This window comes from Petaurus breviceps, unplaced genomic scaffold, assembly GCF_028583685.1.
Source record: "Petaurus breviceps papuanus isolate PSGF00001 unplaced genomic scaffold, PetGlider_PUasm1.0 551, whole genome shotgun sequence".
NCBI classification, from domain to species: domain Eukaryota; kingdom Metazoa; phylum Chordata; class Mammalia; order Diprotodontia; family Petauridae; genus Petaurus; species Petaurus breviceps.
Window position 1 is genome coordinate 21,013,860 of NW_027186372.1, and position 19,757 is coordinate 21,033,616.

The 19,757-nt window shown below is 35.8% G+C and overlaps 1 protein-coding gene and 1 long non-coding RNA gene across 3 annotated transcripts in view; one reads left to right on the plus strand and one right to left on the minus strand.

Annotated features, from left to right (window-relative positions):
- Window positions 1-19,757, minus strand: part of GABRA1 (gamma-aminobutyric acid type A receptor subunit alpha1) — a 79,620-nt gene that overhangs the window by 16,889 nt on the left and 42,974 nt on the right. For both annotated transcript variants that reach the window (XM_069102426.1, XM_069102427.1), the window contains exon 7: window positions 9,974-10,117. In XM_069102426.1, the coding sequence (XP_068958527.1) occupies window positions 9,974-10,117 (144 nt within the window). The remainder of the gene's footprint in view (window positions 1-9,973; window positions 10,118-19,757) is intronic.
- On the plus strand, window positions 7,078-10,053 carry LOC138172696 (uncharacterized). Its single transcript, XR_011171224.1, has 3 exons — window positions 7,078-7,301; window positions 7,784-7,892; window positions 9,924-10,053. It is a non-coding gene; the product is annotated as an uncharacterized lncRNA (long non-coding RNA).

Below are 19,757 nucleotides of genomic sequence, written 5' to 3' on the forward strand. Positions count from 1 at the left end.
GTTTTCATGATAAGGGAACTTGGGCTCTGAGAGGGGACACGGCTTTCCTAAGGTCACAAGAAGTTTATACTCACATTTTACTATCTTTCTCATCTTCCCACAATCAAGAACTACTCAATCGTGTCTTCTCTATGCTGAATGATCCTGGGTTTATTTTGTCTCTTCTTTTTTTTTTTTTTTTTTAAAAGCAATCGGGGTTAAGTAACTTGCTCAAGGTTACACGGCCAGTTATTTCTGGGTGTGGTGCTGAGTATCTGAGCCCGGGTCATGCCCGACACTGGAGCCGGTGCTCTTACTCGCTGAGCCACCTGGCCACCCCTAAGCAATTGGGGTTAAGTAACTTGCTCAAGGTTACACGGCCAGGTGTTTCTGGGTGGGTGTTAAGTGTCTGAGCCCGGGATTCGATCTCCAGGTCTTCTGAACACTGGAGCCGGTGCTCTTACTCGCTGTGCTACCTGGCCGCCCCGATTTTTTGTCTCTTCTTGTATATTTTTCAGTTTTATAATTACCTCTGTTGCTCTCACCCATAATCTAAGAGCTTTGATTGGGAAACAGGCAAAAATCTTGTATGTAAAAGATTGAAACTAAAGTAATGGAATGAGAGAATAGGAGAAATCATTAGTTTCTTCTAATGGATTAGGAGGAGAAATACTCAATTTCTACTAATGGGTCTGCTACTTACCAGCTGTGTCACCCTTTTCAATTTACTTCCCCTCTCTAAGCCCCAGCTCCTTCATCTGAAAACCAGGGAGTTAGAATAAATGTCCTCCAAAAGTTAGGGTGTTCTATGCAGTATCTTAACTATTGTGCCTTTAATTTTATTCTGGCTCTTGATACTGTGAGTATGCTCAATCCATTATCTGGTTTAAGTCAATCACTTTTTCAGGATCCAAAGATATATCAGACTTATGTATAATTCACAGATCCCTTCATTTCAAGTTGGTGGGGGATCAACCAAATGTTGGTGAATTTGTTTCACTTGCAAACATAAAAATTGGATGGTTTTTGTTTTATAACTTTTCTTCATGTTTCTTTTTTCTAAATCCCTCTCATTTTTATTTCGTTCACAAGGTCTCAATGATAGTACAAACCTTGTAATCAAACTGAATGAAATATTGCTTCTAACAGTGAGAGCACTGAAGATATCATGAAAATCAGTTTGGGAGATATTCCCTGTATTTTTATTTTGTTTATTAACTTCATTGTATTTCTTCATTTATTTACATTTTTTTTTTATTATGAAGATATGTTTCCACTAAAAATATGTTTCAGGATGCACATATTTTGTTTCATAAATAAGGTTAAAGGTTTAAAAATTATTTTGCTTGGTTATTATATTTTGAATTTAAATTCTAGTTAAATGATTTTGTCATTTTCAATAGGGTCATGATATTATTTTATCACAAAACAAAGACAGCAGGCCATAGTACTGACCTGAGAGTCCTTGAAAAATGAGACATTTTTTTCCTATCCTTGACGCCATTTGTATGACCTTAGGCAAGATCTGGGTTTCCATTTCTTTTGTAAAATGAGAGGTTAGGACCAGATGATTTCTTTGGTCCAGCTCTAATGGTCTATTGCTGGCCTGCATAACATACTGCCCGTGTAGGCTGCTTGCAGTCTGCCAAAGATTTTGGGCACCAGTGAAAAATGTCATTTGTCACATGCAGCATAGCAACCAACCATTGTCAGTCTGTCACTACTCTAACCTATCTGCAGCCCAAAGTTTAGCCAATTTTAATTCTGACCACTACCTACTGTCAAATTGTGCAGGCTATTGCCTTATAAGCTGAAGGATGGGTACATAAGAGCGTTTTAGTTATTTACTCATTTATCCATCAAGCATTGATTAGGCATCCACTTCTTGTAAGACACTGCATTAAGGAGTTGGGAATTAAAGGGGAAAGATGAAGAAGACCTTGCTGCCAAGGAGCTCACATTCTTTCTGTACAAAGTAGAAGCCACATCTTACAATTGTCCCATGTTAGGGATGGAAACTAGACCATTTTTTTCTTCAGTTGTAGTGTTCTGTACATCAATATCTGCACTGGATAACTGTCCAGAAAGAAATCCTATTTAGAAATCTGTCTGCTCAGCGGATGCACTCAGCATATAGAAACAAAAAATATAACATTGACTGAGCACAAAGACTGCTGATTTTTAGGGGCAAGACAATACTTTGCAAGTGGCAGATGATTTCCATCTAAATGGAACTTTGAGTCTTTCAAATATCCATTTGTCTTCAATAGGGTTGCAGCAGCAAATGTGATCTTTAAAAACTGTAAGTCATTTTAAATTCAACTTTTTTGTCATCTTTTTCATTAACTCAGAAAATTTTTAGAAGAGTTTTAAATAAAAATTAACCTTGACTTTAAAATGAAAATGTCCTTTCCTTCCTCACCGGGCAGTTTGTCTCTACTGCATTACTATTGAATACTCTTCATTAGTTTGACAGAGAATTAGTGAAAAAATACTTATTTACTATTATGTGGTTTTTTATGGTCCAGGGATCGTGGCAAATGCTGAGAAACAAGCAAACAAGTGAGTATGACCCTGCACTCAAGGAAGTTACGGTATATAGGAGAGGAGAGATACATTTTGTATAAACAAATCAGTTCTTAACTTTTCAACTGCACTTAATGGTCATTTAATGAACTCTGATAGCAATGAGGAGGAACCATCAATCCCTATCAAAGTTAAATGCTTGAAAGGCAGGTCTTCCTTTCTATAGCATTTCATATTAGAATCATTTAAATGTTACTGTGATTATTGAAGTAGTTTTTGATGACCATAATTCTTAAACAATTTATTTTTAAAGCTTCTACTGTTACTTGAAGAAGACTAATATAGCTTTTCATACTACCATAACAACATATTTATACCTTGCATTTATATAGGATTTTGAGGTTTGCAGAGTGCTTTACATATTTTACCTTATTTCGTCCTCACAACAACTCTGAGAGGTATGAATATTATAATCTTTATTTTATATCTGAAAAAATACTGAGGCTAAGAGATATTAAATGATTTGTTCACAGTCATACAGATAGTAATTGTCAGAGGCAATATTTAAACTCTGACCTCGCTGACTCTAAGCTTAGCATTCTATCTAGTGTGCCATATTTTTCAATTTGGGTATAGGGGAAGATTGTGGTCTTCTCTTTTTCCCCTTTGGATGCTATAAATATGACTTTGCTGAAATATTTGAGATAGTTGTTGTATTCAACTTTAAGGATCTATGATTTTTTGACCCCTTTATAACACAACTTTCTTATTTGTACACTGTGATGATATCTGAGGTACCTCCCATCTCATCTAAGAGATTTCTCTCCCTCTATGCGTTGCTTGTCAAGATTGAAACATTTATAGCCCTATGAGGTTGTTGGTAATGAGCTTTTTCAAATATAAGCAGGTTGGCCTATAAGTAACACATACTCTATACCTGGAGCTGGTAATCAAAGTCTTTACAATTTTATATGACTTGCTACAACTTTTAATCCATAGGCATATGTTGCCATCACTTACAAATATACTACCACCTTGTTCAAGAATACAGGTATTCTCTTACATGGTCATAGTCTTTTGGCTTTCTACTTCTGCCTCTGCCTTCCATTACCTGACACTATTCTTTATACATATGAAAACTTCCAATCCCTAGAAGTCTCAGCTTTCTTCCAGACTGTCTCCTCTGAACCAATCACTCTCTGCTCTTCTCTCCATCTCAACCCCTCATTGAATCAGTTTAAGTCTATGCTATCCTCTTCTCTGGAGTCCTTGACCCCTTTATCATTTCACCTATTTCAACCTGGCAAGGCTCAAGTTTGGATGACTCCTACCATCTGTCACCTTCACTCCTGTGCTATTAATATAGGGGGAGAAAATCATAGATCTATTATGATTGATCAACTACCAATTTATGTTATGTAACTTAGCTGGGAACTTACTGAAACTAGGTAATCCTTCCATAGTTCTCCTATCAACTTACTATACCATTCTCTACAGTAGCCCTTTCAAGCCTTTATTTCCCCCCTCAAACTTTCCATGGCTCTCCCTAGTATTATCCTCTTAGCTGAGAACTATGCATCATATTTCAGAAAAAAAGATGGAGGCAATTTACCAGGAGCTCCCATTTCTCCTTTCTTCTTTTTCTAGTATCACTCAGATGTCCTTCTGCCACTACCTCCTCCTTTATCCATCTTTTATGATGAGGTGGCCTTACTCTTTACCAAGGCTAATACCTCCACTCGCTCAAGTGATTTTACTCTCTTTTGTCTCCGCTAAGAGATTGGCCCCTGTGTCACCACCATGCTATCATTTATCTTCAAGTCTCTCCCTATCTACTTTCTCCTTGCCCATTGCTTACAAACATGTCCATGACATCCCCATCCTCAAAACCCCTCACTTCGGTGGCTCCCTCCCCATTATTTGAGGGGTTCCATTTCTTCTAACACCATTCTTTCCATTACTTTCCATACCCATCCTATATATTTCCAGTCCTTTGGGGACAAATTCTTTGAAAAGGCTCTGTATAATAGGTACTTCCACTTTCTTCTCGCTCTTTTCTTAACCTCTTACAATCTAGTCTACAACCTGATAAGCCCTTGAAAATTGCTTTCTCCAAAGTTACCAATGATCCCTTAATTGCCAAATCCAATAGCCTTTCTCAATCCGTATTTTCCTTGACCATTCTGTACCCTTTGACTTTGTTGAATCAACATTTTTTTTTCCTTGATACTCTCTTCTCATTAGGTTTTCAGAACACCACTTTCCCCTCATTCTCTTCTTACCTGTCTGACCACTCCATTTCAGTCTCCATTGCTGGATTCTCATTCAGATCACACTTTCTAACTATAGGTATACCACGGGATCCTTTCCTTGACCTTCTTCTCTTTTCCTTCCATACTACTTCACTTGGTGATTTCTTTAGCCTCTATGAATTTAATGATTATCTCTACGCTACTGATTCTGAAATGAAACTGCATTTCCCTAATCTTTTTGCTGACCTCCTCAAATTCCAACTGTTGTTCATACATCTCAGATTGAATGCCTAGTAGACATTTTGAACTGAAGACTTCCAAAACTGAACTTCTTAACTTTTTCCTTAAGCCCCACCCCACTCCAACTTTCCTAGTATTGTGGAGGACAAGACTATCCTCCCAGTGCCTCAAATTTGACACTTAAATGTCACCCTCAACTCCTCACTATCTCTCATTCTCCATATCCAATCTGTTGCCAAGACTTGACAATTTTACCTTTGCAACATCTCTTAAAATACCCCTTTATCTATTCTGATACTGCCGCCACCCAAGTTTCAAGTACTTATCACCTCACATTTGGATTATTGCAATAACCTGCTGGCAGGTTTGACTGGCTCAAAATTCTCCTCTCTCCATTCTAGGCTCCATTTCAGTCATCAAAATAATTTTCCTAAAGCATGAATTTGACTGTGTCACCTTCCCCCACATAGACTCAATATCAATAGCTATAAAACACCTTCAGTATCAAGCATAATCTATATTCCCCTCCGCTCCCACATACACATACACCTTTATCATTTTCTTGTATCTTACTGCCTACCACTCTTTGATCTAGTAATATTGACAATAAACATATTACATAAATAAATATAGCTTATAACCAAGCTGCTGACACTTCCCTGGCTATTCTCCATCTCTTTAATTTTATCTTTCCTCATATCCACCTTCTGTATTTCCTGAATACCTTCAAAACCTAACTATAATCCCATGCTCTTCAGGAAACTTTTTCTAGTCCCTCAATTCTAATGTCATATTTTCTGTTAACTATTTGAAATTGTCAGGCAATGATTGACTCTACATTATTAAAATTTCAAGATAAATGTGCTCCTTTTAATTGTCATCAAAAACTAAATATATTTCATGGTAATATATGTAAACTTGATTACTCCCCAAATACCCAGATGTGGGTCAAATAATTTTTTTTGATGATCATCAAGTATTATATTTATTACACTCTAAAATAATTCCTGCTTCTAAAATGTTCTATACTAAACTTTATAAAATTGTATGTGAAGTAAAAGGTAAAGAAAAGGAAGGGAATAAACCTTATATAGTGCCATTTATTAGCCATATATTGTGCTTAGTGTTTATTTTTTAATAAATATTATCCCACATGATACTCATAAGGTCCCTGTTTTATATTCCTATTTTATAATCATGGAAACCAAGGCAAAGAAAGATTCAGTGACTTGCTGAGATTCTTATATCTATTGAGTGTCTGAAGTTGAATTTGAACTTGTTCTTCCTGATTCCAGAATCTGATTGCAGCTACCTCTAGAGTAAGAATCTTTCCTAAGACTTGAATGTAGAAGGAACAAAGTATGGTGACTTTGGAAATAGAAAAAATACTGGAATATTTTAATATACTTGTGTTTTACTCCCTGTACTTCAATTAACTTGTTATGTGATCTCATGAAAATTACTTTATTGCACAGACCTCAGTAAAATATGATGATAGATTACCCTCAAGGGTAATCTAAAAGTCTATGACTTCATCTTTAATATCTATATTTTATTGTATTTATTTCAAACCTGATGATTTTCTTCCAGGGTCATGGCTATGTACTTGGTAAGCAGAACTGATAGAAAAATGACTTGAAAAATTAAATTGTTCATATTACTTCACTTGCACTTGGAATGGTGTTTGAGAAAGTATCTGGATGAGAGTGCTAAGGACTCACAATCCTATGTGCAAAATCCATCATGATATTATGGGTTAATTAAGAGTGAGTGTGACCCTCAGGTTTTATATCATGCTATGTGCTTGCCTTTATTCATTTATCATACATGATTTTCCACCAAACTGAGAAGTGCACTGATCGTCCTCTTCAACATTTAGACTCTCTACTATGTCTTATTGGCTACTGATTGTAATGGAAAGTGAATTTGAATATCTTCCTTGCCCCTTAATAAGCCTAAGTGAATTTCAGGACCTTCCCTGATTTGAAAATATGCTCTGTCCCCTAATAGGCTGAATGTGGTCACATAGAGCCTGTGGTGGGAGGAGTTTGCTGAAGGGTGGAGCAGAGCCCCCAGGAAAAGCTTGCTTGGCAGAGGCTTGTTTATCAGGAAGGCCAAGAGGTTGTTACTTTGTAATCAGGCAGTGGATCACCAGGGTTGTGATGTTCTCTGACCCTGGAGAAGGTGATATATACTTCTGAAGTGAGGTTTTGCTTTGGAGCTCACTTATGGGAAGAGTTGTGTGATTTGGACAAATGAGCACCCCCAGCTTTGAAAACCCAGTTGTGGGTACTTCTCTCTCTGGTAAGTAACTATGTAGGTATGAGATGGTCAGACAGCTTAGAAACCCTGTTCGTTGAATTGTGTCATTTTCTCTGTCTGTATTTTTTGTTTGCTTATAACTTCTTTTTGTATTTTTCCTGAAGTTTAGGGTGCTGACTTTTTCCCCTGAACTAGGTAAATGATATATGTTTGATTAAAGTAAAATCGTTAAACCTTTTTAAATTGCTTTCCTTTAGAAAAGCAGATCACAGAACCTGTTCTAGCAGTGATCCTGGGTATGCTAGGGTGCTTGCTGCTACACTGATCCAGAAGAATAATCTGATTTTCATCAATATGGACTCAATCTGAAAATCATAATATATTGGTCAGCCTCCTCTCCTTCTCCTAATTTGAGACCAAAGGGAACTAGTAAGGGAATTTATATCTTCAAAGAGCAATGGTTGAACAAAAATGAATCCCACTCTTGCCTTTCAAGAGAATAATTGAATTGATTTCGTATCCAGGGACAGCTCTACAGTGACGAAACATCCTCGTTGTGTCCTTTCACTCATCTGAACTGGGTGTACCTCATGAGGGTATAATCTCCCACTCTCCCTGGCCCTCTGGCAGCAGGTAGGTGATGGCACTTCTACTCCTCTTAATATTTTTAAAACTATACAATAACATGTGAAATATGTCATCAGAGGCCTTCCTCAGACATTTTGTCCCTTCATATTGTGCATATGTAGACTTTCTTAATGGGTAGCAAAAACAGAAACCAAGAAAGCTCAGAATTCCTTTAGAATAACTCCACATAATTTACTAAGTGAATCCAATTTTCTTCCCAAGTCCAAAAACTCACTGAATTTTGCCACTTCTGTCCTATTTCCCAAACTATCCTTGAATTGTTCAAGCTACTACTAGATAATATTAATAATTAAAAGGGGCTTATTCAGTTCATTACCACCTCTATGATCTTATATTTCTTTAAAATATCCAGAATAAAGTCAATTTCAATCACAATACTCATAACATATTGGAGCAGAAAGAGAACTTCATAGTTTTCTATCCCAACCCTATTCTTATTTTTCTCCCCAAATGTGAATGCTGAAATACAAAAAGGAGAAACCTTACAATATTATAATAGATTTAGACCTAGAGAGGACTTTATGGATACTCAAATTCTTCCCATTTCATTTCACAAAAGAAGAAACTGACTAAACAAAAAAAAGGAAGATTCTTGATTAAGGTCATACAATTAGAGAGTAATAAAACCAAGGTTTTACTCAAGGCACTCTATCTTTATAGTTGACTTCTGTTCTAGTGTTCTTTTCACTGCTCTATCATGTGACATGGTTGCAACCAAATTTTTTCATATATATCAATATGCATTTATTAAGAAACAAATATGTGCCAGACATAGACATTTTGAACCAAGATATTTCTTTGCAAATACAATTAAATTATTTTTAACCCTATCTTTTTTTTTCCCTCCAAAGAGAAACAAATGAATATCTGCATAAGGCATTAAAACTGAATACAGTGTTATAGAGGGAAAATTGTACTGATTTGGGGTTATCTTATATTTAGGGGATTCTATATATATATATATAATCATATATATAAATTATCTTATATTAAACGTGTTTTAATCTTTTAAGGGTTATGTGGGTTACATTTTGCATATTTAAATTCTAAAAAAGATGGCAGCATAACTAAGAAAACTAAAATATGTAATATTTTGTTGTTTGGCATTATTTTATTTTTGTGATTATATTATTGCTAATTTTTTTTTAATTTGGGAACTTAAGTCTTTTGATATATGTGGATTGATCGTTAGATTTTAAAGGAGCTCCATTTAGAATTCCATTTAAACTCCATTTAAAGGAGTACCATATTATGCTGAAGACATTTCAAGTTATCAGCAATTGAACTCTTTCTTATGTAGTGGGATTCCAGAGTCATGGCTGTCAGCATTTTTGTCCACTTCCCAAAGAGCTGGAATCCAAATGTGACTTTTGGGTGTTAAAATGATTTTCCCATTTCACTTAGACACATAAAATGGATGCTTAAATGACTAAGCACTGATTTGATTACCCCTCCATGGAATCTGATTACCCAAATTTGAAAATTGGGTCCCAAATGTTTAATAACATCTGATCCAGATTTTAACGCTTCAGCACTATCATTAGCATATCAATTACAGTGCAACAAAAGACTGTCCCCCCACCTACTCCAAACATATCCATTCACCCTAAAGATCAACAGTAGACCTTTTCTCAAACAGTGAACCTGTTCTCTCATTCTTATTTAAAGAGAGAAAACTGTTCTAATAAAATACTTCATTTTTAATCCTTCATAAGGTAAGGAACTAGTCACCAGTAGCTCCCTAGAACCTAGAGGAGAGAAAGATATGAAAATAACAAATTTCACTTCTTAATTTTATAGATGAAGAAACAGAGATCCAGAGAAGAGGGAAAAAAAAAAAAACTTCATGAAGGTCATGCAGCAAGTTGGTATCAGAGCTAGAGAAAGAAACATGATCTCTTAATTTTGACCATAGTATCCTTAGCTCGGCTTCATACTATCTTTCATCGCATTAAAGATAACATTGATTTTTCAGTCTAAAGGGAATTTATCTGTAATTTTTTTAACTTTCCATAGATGTTTCTCCCTCCATGCCAGGAAATCTGGAATTCAGAATGATTACTCACCTGTACTGGACTGGACAATTCCAGAATCCACAGTTTGTCCAAGGAGATCATATTGATTTAAGCGAGAGCCATCCTCTGCTACAACCACAGACCGTGCTGGTTCTCGAGTCCATTCATATACAACTTCTGCTCTAGTGTAAGCATCTAATTGGAAAGGAAGAATAATGTGTCACATCATAGAAATCACAGAACTGTTAGAATTGGAAGGCACTCCGTGAATATCTAATTAAACACATCTCTTCATAAAGATAACGTATTATTATTCTCATTTTATGGATGAAGCAACTTGGGCCAGAAATATTATGACTTACTTGAGGTTACAAAATTAATATGTGGCTGAGGGAGAAGTAGAATTCAGAGATGTATCTAGGAATTTTTTACACACAAGGCAAAAACCATAAATCACAGCACAAAAAACTGCTTTCATTTTGGAGAGTCTATGACAATGGAATGTGAGGGGAAACTTGAACACAAGCATGAAGTCATGGAGAGAACTATGGTGTAGGAGAGATAGCATTTATTTTTTTAAATTATACTTGCTAAGTACTAAATTATGTTATTTATGCATTGCTGAAAGAAAAGTACTGTTGGTGCCATAAAAATTCGGCACTTAGGGCAAAACCTCCTTTACCACACCTTGGTTACCACTCTAAAAGATCTCAAAGCTCTTTGGCTCTTGGCACAATGATTTTTCTAAATCCCGCTGCCTCTTAAGAATATACTAAAAATTATGATTTATCAACATGTGCATTTTCATACATTTTTTTATTAAGGGTAGACTAAAAAACTCAAAGCTATACCAACTCTGACATATAGCTAATCTGTATGCTTATGTAGAAAATAAGGCTTAAATTGTATTCATTTTGCAAGAAATTTCAGTTATTTTTTTCCTTTTGGTGGAATAATAATAACAATACAACTATATTTGTTTTCTTTCATATATTTCTCAAAGTACTTTCACTTATATTATTCAAAATATCAGAATATCCTTTTTACTATCCCTGATTAAAAACAGATTATGCTTGCTTAGGACATTTTGTCATGTATGATTCTATTATTCCACTATTTCATATGTAGAACCTGTTGTTGAAAATCATATGATCACAAATGTAATGAATAAATCATTTCTACCAAAATATAAAAATCAATATAATCATCATTCACACCAATACTATGATTCTTTCCCATTCTGGATATATAATTGGGATTTTGGTTTCAGAAATGTTGTATGTACACACTTATAAGAAGATGTTACTAACCAGTTTTGAAAGTCACTTGTTTTTCTGATCATGATAAAATTGCATGAAAAAAGCAAAAAAGATACTGAAATTTGATGGATATATATCCTTAGTGCTTTCTGTAGCTTTCATCCTTTTATAAGCTTTCACAAAGATATCTGACTGTAATGAGGTACAAGAGATGCTATTGAACGTTACACACAAGGTTTATTTATTCATCAATAGGGCATTTTCTTTTCTCCCCTATCTCTTCCTTTCTGGATCACCAGTCAGCAATCTTTTTTTTTTTTTTTGCTTTGCTTTGTTTTGTTTTGTTTTTGGATGTACACTCAACAGATGTTTGAAAAAGAGTATTCTATGATTCATTACATTGGCTAGTGATACTTTTTGTGTCGTGTAAGAAAGACAAATGGCTAATTTGGGAATTGGACCTCCCTGATTTTTAAATCAGTTAGGCATTTAGCATACGCTGCATTAAATGGGGGACTTGCACCTGTCAGAATGCCCCATAATAAGGGGAGGGGATGGAAATCTAGGTCGACAACAGATACACTGCCTTGAAACTAGAGTCTGCACTTCAATAAAATGACTTCCCCAGAGGGTGACAAACAATTCTTATCCAAAACTCTTCTTAATGTGGATGATTTTCTACTTATTATGAATAATATTGACTCATGATCGGAATCTAATAGATCATTTGATCATTCATCTTCCTCCCTCTCCCTGATTTTTTTCGGAGATGAATTGATTTACCAAAGGTTACACAGATATTTTGTGGGAAAGCCAGTATTATGTATAACTCTCCAGTCTTCTGGTATGGTATGCGTTCCAAATATCTAACTCTCCAGAAAAATTTATCTGTCCTTCAGGAATATAGAAATGTCCAAAGGTCAAATACACATTAAAATAATCAATTAATGAACATTCATTATGCACTTACAGGGGGACAAAGGCACATGCAGAAAAATCGGAAAACTCTAAAGAAATTAATTTCTCCCATTTTGTAGGTCAGGCAGATCATTAAGGCACTATTTAATGGAAGAGCTCAAAAAAGGAAGATTTCTTTCATCTTCACAAATAGGAACAGGACAAATGGAAGCCATGATTCCTTGTCTTGCACCAGCCTCTAAGTTGTTTGCATAGCAGATGAGAAAAATGTGTACAAATGATATTTAATTTGACAGAAAATTTGTAATTATAATGTGTCATTTTCCAGTAACTTGTTGGTAATCTTATTAGCTATAATAGTCCTCAATGCCATAATTAGCCTGAGCTGTTATAAACTCTGCTATTATCTTAGAGGTAGGTTATCTCTTATTCCTGTTCTCTGTCCCAGTTACCACAATACCGATTAGAGCAGCAATAATCACATTTTTTGTAGCTAGTAATATATACAGCCCTTTTTTAATGTTTTTTTTTTAAGCAATCGGGGTTAAGTAACTTGCTCAAGGTTACATGGCCAGTTATTTCTGGGTGTGGTGCTGAGTATGTGAGCCCGGATTTGATCCAGGTCATCCTGACACTGCAGCCGGTGCTCTTACTCGCAGAGCCACCTGGACTCCCCTAAGCAATTGGGGTTGAGTAACTTGCTCAAGGTTACATGGCCAGGTGTTTCTGGGTGGCTGCTAAGTGTCTGAGCCCGGGATTCAATCTCCAGGTCTTCTCAACACTGGAGCTGGAGCTCTTACTCGCTGTGCTACCTGGCCGCCCCTATACAGCCCTTTTTAAAGCATACCCATAATGTTTTGATATACCTTCCTAGAGGTATCACAGCAAGTGGAAACTGTGTACTTTTTTTGAACTAATTTCAAGGGATTGGGCAATCAGAGATCAAAGGGAATTTAGAAGTAATCTAGGGTAAAACTCATTTTATAGATGGGTGATCTGAGACCCATTGACTTGGTTAATATCACACAGTTAACAAGCAATTTAGCTAGGACATGAATCAAGGTCAGCTGGTTCCAAATCCAGTATTCTTTGCATTGCAACACATTATCATTTCTGAGCTTAAAATGTTGGTACTATAGATAAAGGGCTAAAGGAATTGGTTTATTTAATCTGGGGGAAAAAAGAAAGTTAAGGAGGGAATTTATTCTTCAAGTAGAAGGATATGTATGAGAAAGATAGTCATCAGATATCTAAATTATCAATATATGAGAAAAGAGGAAATAAGACTTAAAACAGGAAAGATTGTAGAATTGAAGGACATAGAGTTCCAGAAATGGAAGAGATATTAGATCCTATCTAATCAAACTCTTTCATTTCATATATGAGGAAAATCTGTAACAGAGAAGTTAAGTGACTTGCCCAAGATCACACCAGTAATATCAGAGATAGGATTTAAGCCCTAGGCCTTTTGTCTTCAGAGCCACTATTCCCATGAGTATAAAACAATAGTATGGATTACACAAAAAAAAGTTAGGGAGTCTCTCTCCCTGGTATTGTATGAGGAAAGGAAAAATAAGGCAAAGATCTATTGTAAATAACCACTCCTGTCCTAGATAATCAATCAATAAACCAACCAGACAATCAAGATAGGGGGAAAAGTTTCAAGCACCTAATTATGTGACTAGATCTTTCCAGGTCAAGTTCTAAATTTTAAAATTCTGATGTAAAATAAATTCACCACTTGTCCTTTCCCATTGTGATTTTTTTGATCAAGGATAAATAAAGTTGTTTGTTTCTGTTTTTGTTCTTTTTATAAGAACTATTCAATTATACACCCTAACCCAGGGGTGCGGAGCCTGCGGCCTCAAGGCCACACTTGGCCCTCTAGGTCCTCAAGCGTGGTCTTTGGACAGAATCCAAACTTTACAAAACGAATCCCAAATAAAGGGCCACACTTGAGAAACGAGAGGGCCACGTGTGGCCTCAAGGTAACCAGTTGCCCCCCCCTTCCTTAATCCCACCCCACCCTCTGCCTTGCCTGATATATCCACACATGCACCTGTCCTATTTTTTTTAACAAGCTTCAAACATAAGTTAGCAATGACAATCATATTTTAGTAGATTGTGCTAAAGAAAACATCTGCTTTCTTAATTTTTTTTGCATGCCAACATATGGCTTTTGTTGTTCCAGAAACCTCATAAGCATTTTTACATGGTGTTCAAGTAAATTGTAACCACATCCCACTCAATCTGATATTTTGGCTAGAGGCTTCCTATTGGAACTAGGTTTTAAGGAATTTTTTGGTCTGGATGATTTGAGTGAAGTCCCCAATCTGCCCAAGAAATTCTATTAATAAGAAATCTTCCCTTTTTAATTTTAGACCCTTGATAGACCAGGACCCAACTCTAACCCCAACCAGGCCACAAAAGTATCGTCTTTGAGGTCTGGCAGCTACAGAGTTGGACCAAGGGTGGTTGATTTGCTCTGTCATAATCCATGAGAGTTGAACAGCTGACAGTCTACCAAGAAATCCAAGTAGATTTCTCACCCTCAGGCAATTGTAAATTATAACATGAAATAATGGCATAGCATTTTTCAGGCTACTGAAAAAATGCAGTCACCCAGATATCTGAAAAAAAAAACAATAGATTAATGACAGAACATTGGAGCTAGAAGAGACCTTGGGAATCATGTAGTCTAAATGTTCAACATATACATGTGACAATAAGGTGAATATGTTTATTCAAAGTCAGCACTCTTGACTATGATTTCATTTCAACATTCACCAACATGTGGCTTTCCTGACGGTCATGTGGAGCTTTTCTGTGGAATGCGTTTACAGCCTCCTTTGTTCTGTAGATCATAAGTGCTATGTTTGGAAATGAAGAGGGGGCAGGCAGGAATCTAAATTAAAAGAACACTGACCTAGAGTAAACATTTACCTTGCTATTTCTGAAATATAATTCAGATGAAGGAGCCATCATCGCTTTTCTATAGATTTTTCTGGTTTGGTTCTTGTTGTTTTTGTTATTGTTGTTGTGGGGAGATTGAGATTAGTTCAAGCATTTTATTTTCTGAGGTTATACACATTTCCCATCATGGTATTAGGGATTGGGCTATAATCAGGAATTTTCTGTACTGAGAGCCTAAAGACAGCTTCTGACACCAGGGCTATTGTTTGTGACCTTGAAAAAATTGAATTCCCTCTCTGAACCTCAGTTTCCCTCTATATAAATAAGGAAGAGTTGTCAAGTATACTCTCTAAAGCACCTTCCATTTCTAATGCTTCTTTAGATTTTTTCCTATAAAATCCTCAAAGAATTTATGGCAATTTAGGTGCTATAGATTGGGGATAGGCACTCTAGTTTTCTCAGAAATTCCACATGCATGTGACCTAATGGATGAATGATACTGAAAGATGCTATTTCCATTGTGTGGTGTTTGTCAACAAACTATACAGCAATTATCACTTTATTCTAGGTATTGACTGTTGTAGATAGAACTTTCCCCCACCTGACTTCTCTGCCAATGAGAATATTTTAAGAAAAAGATTTCAAATGACAAATACTTTCCACAAACAAACATATTTGTAGTTGCTTCTTAGAAATTTTACTACAGAAATCTGATTTGTGGAGTAAGATATGACTGAGAAGGTTCATTGTAGACAAAGATTTCTGGACTGGATCAAGAAATTTGCATTTCTAAGTGTAAGCTGTATAACAATTTCTTATGATCTGAGGATCATTAAATGGCAGCTTCTGGTATTTTATAGCTTAACTAAATTGTTCTTTAAGAAGCTGAGGTTGATGCAAGTGAATTTGAGTGAAGTCTTGTCTAGAGAATATTGATAATGCCTTCTTGTGTTCTTTGCCAATATCGTAGTTCAATGAATCTAAAGGAGAGCATTTTTCATATCTTCTTTTGATAGCTTCCTACAATACTCTTATTTTTCCTCCATGAATCATATCACCTCAACAGAAATAACTACTCAGGAAGACCAACTTACAGAGTAGGAGAGCATGGATGATGGTTGAGGAGTTGACTTCCCACATCCACTTTCACCCCAGTAGACAAGCCAGGGACAAGGATATCATGACCTACATTTCATGTAGACACATATGCTTATCAAATAGTATCAGCCTAAACTTACAATGAAATGTGGGAAGACTAGAGAATACACATTTCTAGAAAGTGAACCCTTGCAAAAACTCTGAAACCAAGGACTGTGTTAGCTTATTTTAGATTTTAAAATGACAGAAGTAATAAGATTCCTGTTATTTTCTAGGTGAGTTTCAAAAGATAAGGCACTCTGGTTAAATGCAGAATATCATAAAAAGAGACTAAGCTATCACTCTTTGCAGATGATATGATGATATCATCATATCTAATTATTATTTCTAATCACTTGGATAATGAAGTAAAAAACTACTTGAGATATGTTATGGGAATATGAATGTAAGATCTTCCCTGCCCCTAGGCCCTCTGATAGGCTTAAGTGCACCTGGAGCCCATGGCCCTGTGGCTGGAGGCTTGCTTTTCAGGAATGCCCACACCTTGGTGCTTTGTGATTGGGCAGTGGTTCAAGAGGGTTGTGACATTCTCTGAGCCAGGAGAAGGCTATATAAACTCTGATGTGAGGCTTTTTCTCAGGGCTCACTTTGAGAAGTGTTGTGTGATTTGACCAGATGAGACTCTAGGCAGTTCTCAAGCCCCCTGGCTTTGAAAACCCAGATGTTGCTGCTTCCACTCTCTGGTAACTGTGAGTAGGTACAGATGTAATGGTCAGACAGTTGGAGCCTGTCTGTTTGAAATGTTTCTCTGTCTTCTTGTAACTTCTGCTTGTAACTTGCTTGTATTCCCTGAAATTCAGGGTGCTGAACTTTTTCCCTTGAACTAGTCAAATGACATAAGTTTGATTAAATCAAGATTGTTAACCCATTTGAGTTGCTGTCCTTTAGAAAGGCAGATCTAAAAACCTGTGTTGGCAGCCACCCTGGGTATGCTAGGGTGCTACCTGCTACAAGATAATAAATAAATTTAACAAAGTTGCAGGATATAAAATAAACCTACATAAATCCTTGGCTTTCCTATATATTTCTAACAAAATCCAACAGCAAGAAATAGAAGGAGAAATTCTATTTAAAGTTTCTGTAGACATTATGAAATATTTGGGAATATACCTGCCAAGACAAACCAAGGAATTATATGAACACAACTACAAAACACTTTTCACACAAATAAAGTCAAATCTAAATAATTGGTAGAACATCAGTTGTTGTGGCTAGGTTGAGCTAATATAATAAAAATGAAAATTTTACCTAAATTAATTTACATATTTAGTGCCATACCAATCAATCTACCACAAATTATTTTATAGAGCTAGAAAAAGTAGTAACAAAATTCATTTGGAATAACAATAGGTCCAGAATATCAAGGGAATTAATGAAAAGAAAGGCTAAAGACAGTGGCCTAGCCATACCAGATTTTAATCTGTATTATAAAGCAGCAGTCATCAAAACTACTTGGTACTGGCTGAGGAATAGAGTAGTATATCAGTGGAATAGATTAGGTACATGAGACACAGCAGTCAATGACTATAGTAATCTACTATCTGATAAACCCAAAGACCACAGTTTTGGAGATAAAAACTCACTATTTGACATAAACTGCTGGGAAAACTGGAAAACAATATGACAGAAACTGGGCATAGCCCAATATCTTATATGTTACATTGTATACCAAAATAGAGTCTAAATGGGTGCATGATCTTGGTATAAAGACTGATTGTGTAAGCAAACTGGGAGAGCAAGGAATAGTTTACCTGTCAGATTTATGGAAAAGGTTATATTTTATGACCAAACAAGAGTTAGAGAGCATTATAAAATGCAAAATGGATAACTTTGATTATATTAAATTGAAAAGTTTCTGTACAACAAAAGGCAATGTAACCAAGATTAAGAAGAAAGTGGAAAATTGGGAAAGAATTTTTACAGCCAGTGTCTCTGATAAAGGCCTCATTTCTAAAATATACAGAAAACTGAATCAAATCTATAGGAATAAAAGTCATTCCCTAATTGATAAATGATCAAAGGATATGGGGGCAGCCAGGTAGCACAGCGAGTAAGAGCACTGGCTCCAGTGTTGGGATGACCTGGATTAAATCTGGGCTCAGATACTCAACACCACACCCAGAAATAATAACTGGCCATGAAAGCTTGAGCAAGTTACTTAACCCCAATTGCTTTAAAAAAAAATGATCAAAGGATATGAACAAGCAGTTTGCAGAGGAAGAAATTAAAGATATCTTCAAGCATATGAAAAAAGCTCTAAATCACTATTGATTAAGAAATGCAAATCAAAATAACTTCTACGTACCACATCTCACTAATCAGATTGGCTAAAATGACAAAACAGGAAAATAATAAAACCTGGAGAGTATGTGGAAAAATTGGAATACTAATGCATGGTTGGTAGAGTTGTGAAGTGATTCAACCATTCTGGGAGGAATCTGGAAATTATGTCCAAAGGGCTATAATTAAGTGCATATACTTTGACCCAGCTATACTACTCCTAGGGCTGTATCCCAAAGAGATCATAGAAGTGGGAAAATGACCCATATGTACAAAAATATTTCTAGAATATTTATAATTAATATTTGTAATAAAAATATTTGTAGTGCTAAATAATTAGAAATCATGGGGATACCCATGAGTTGGGGATTGACTGATGTTATATATGTTGTGCTATAAGTTGTGGTATATGAATGTAATGGAATACTATTGTGCTAAAAGAAATGAGGAGCAGACGGACTTCATAATAACCTGGAGAGACTTATAAAAAGTGATACTAAGTGAGGAGAGTTGAACCAGGAGTACTTTATGCACAACTACAGACATAATATACACGATGACTAAGTTTGATAGACTGGGCTCCTCTCAGCAATTCAAGGTTATAAGACAACTCCAAAAGACTCATAATGGAAAGGGTTATCCACATCCAGAGAAAGAAATACAAAGTCTGAATGGAGACTGAAGAAAACTATTTGCTCTCTATTCGTTTTATTTTGTTTGTTTCTTCTTTCTCATTGTTCACTTCATTGCTTCTGATCCTTCTTTACAAATTGACTAATATTTAATGTGAAGGTATGTGTAGATCCTGTATTTGATTTCATGCCGCCAATGGAGAGTGGGCTTAGGGGGAAGGAAAGCGAGGAAGAGAAAACTTGAAACTCAAGGGATTGTGAAACTGAATGTTGTAAAGTCTAAGTAAATAAATTTTTTAAATACATATATCATTTAAAAGCATTTGTAATGGAATAAATTCCTTTGTATATAGAAATGGGTCTATGACTTACTCATAGGCAAGGTTAATATAAAATCTTTTCCCCCTTGCAACATCAATAAGATTTAGGTCATCCTTTTAATGGAAGTTTTTTTTTTTCCCTTGTTATATTTTAGCCTAATATATATTGCTAATAAATACTAAACCATTGTATCAGTCTGAATTGGGAGTAAGTAATGCTTACGGGTGAATCTAAAATTACATACACACAACCACACATCTCTCTCTGTCTCTTTCTCTGTCTGTCTATCTGTCTCTGTCTCCCTCTCTCTCTCCCCCTCCTCGCTTCTCTCTCTCTCTCTCTCTCTCTCTCTCT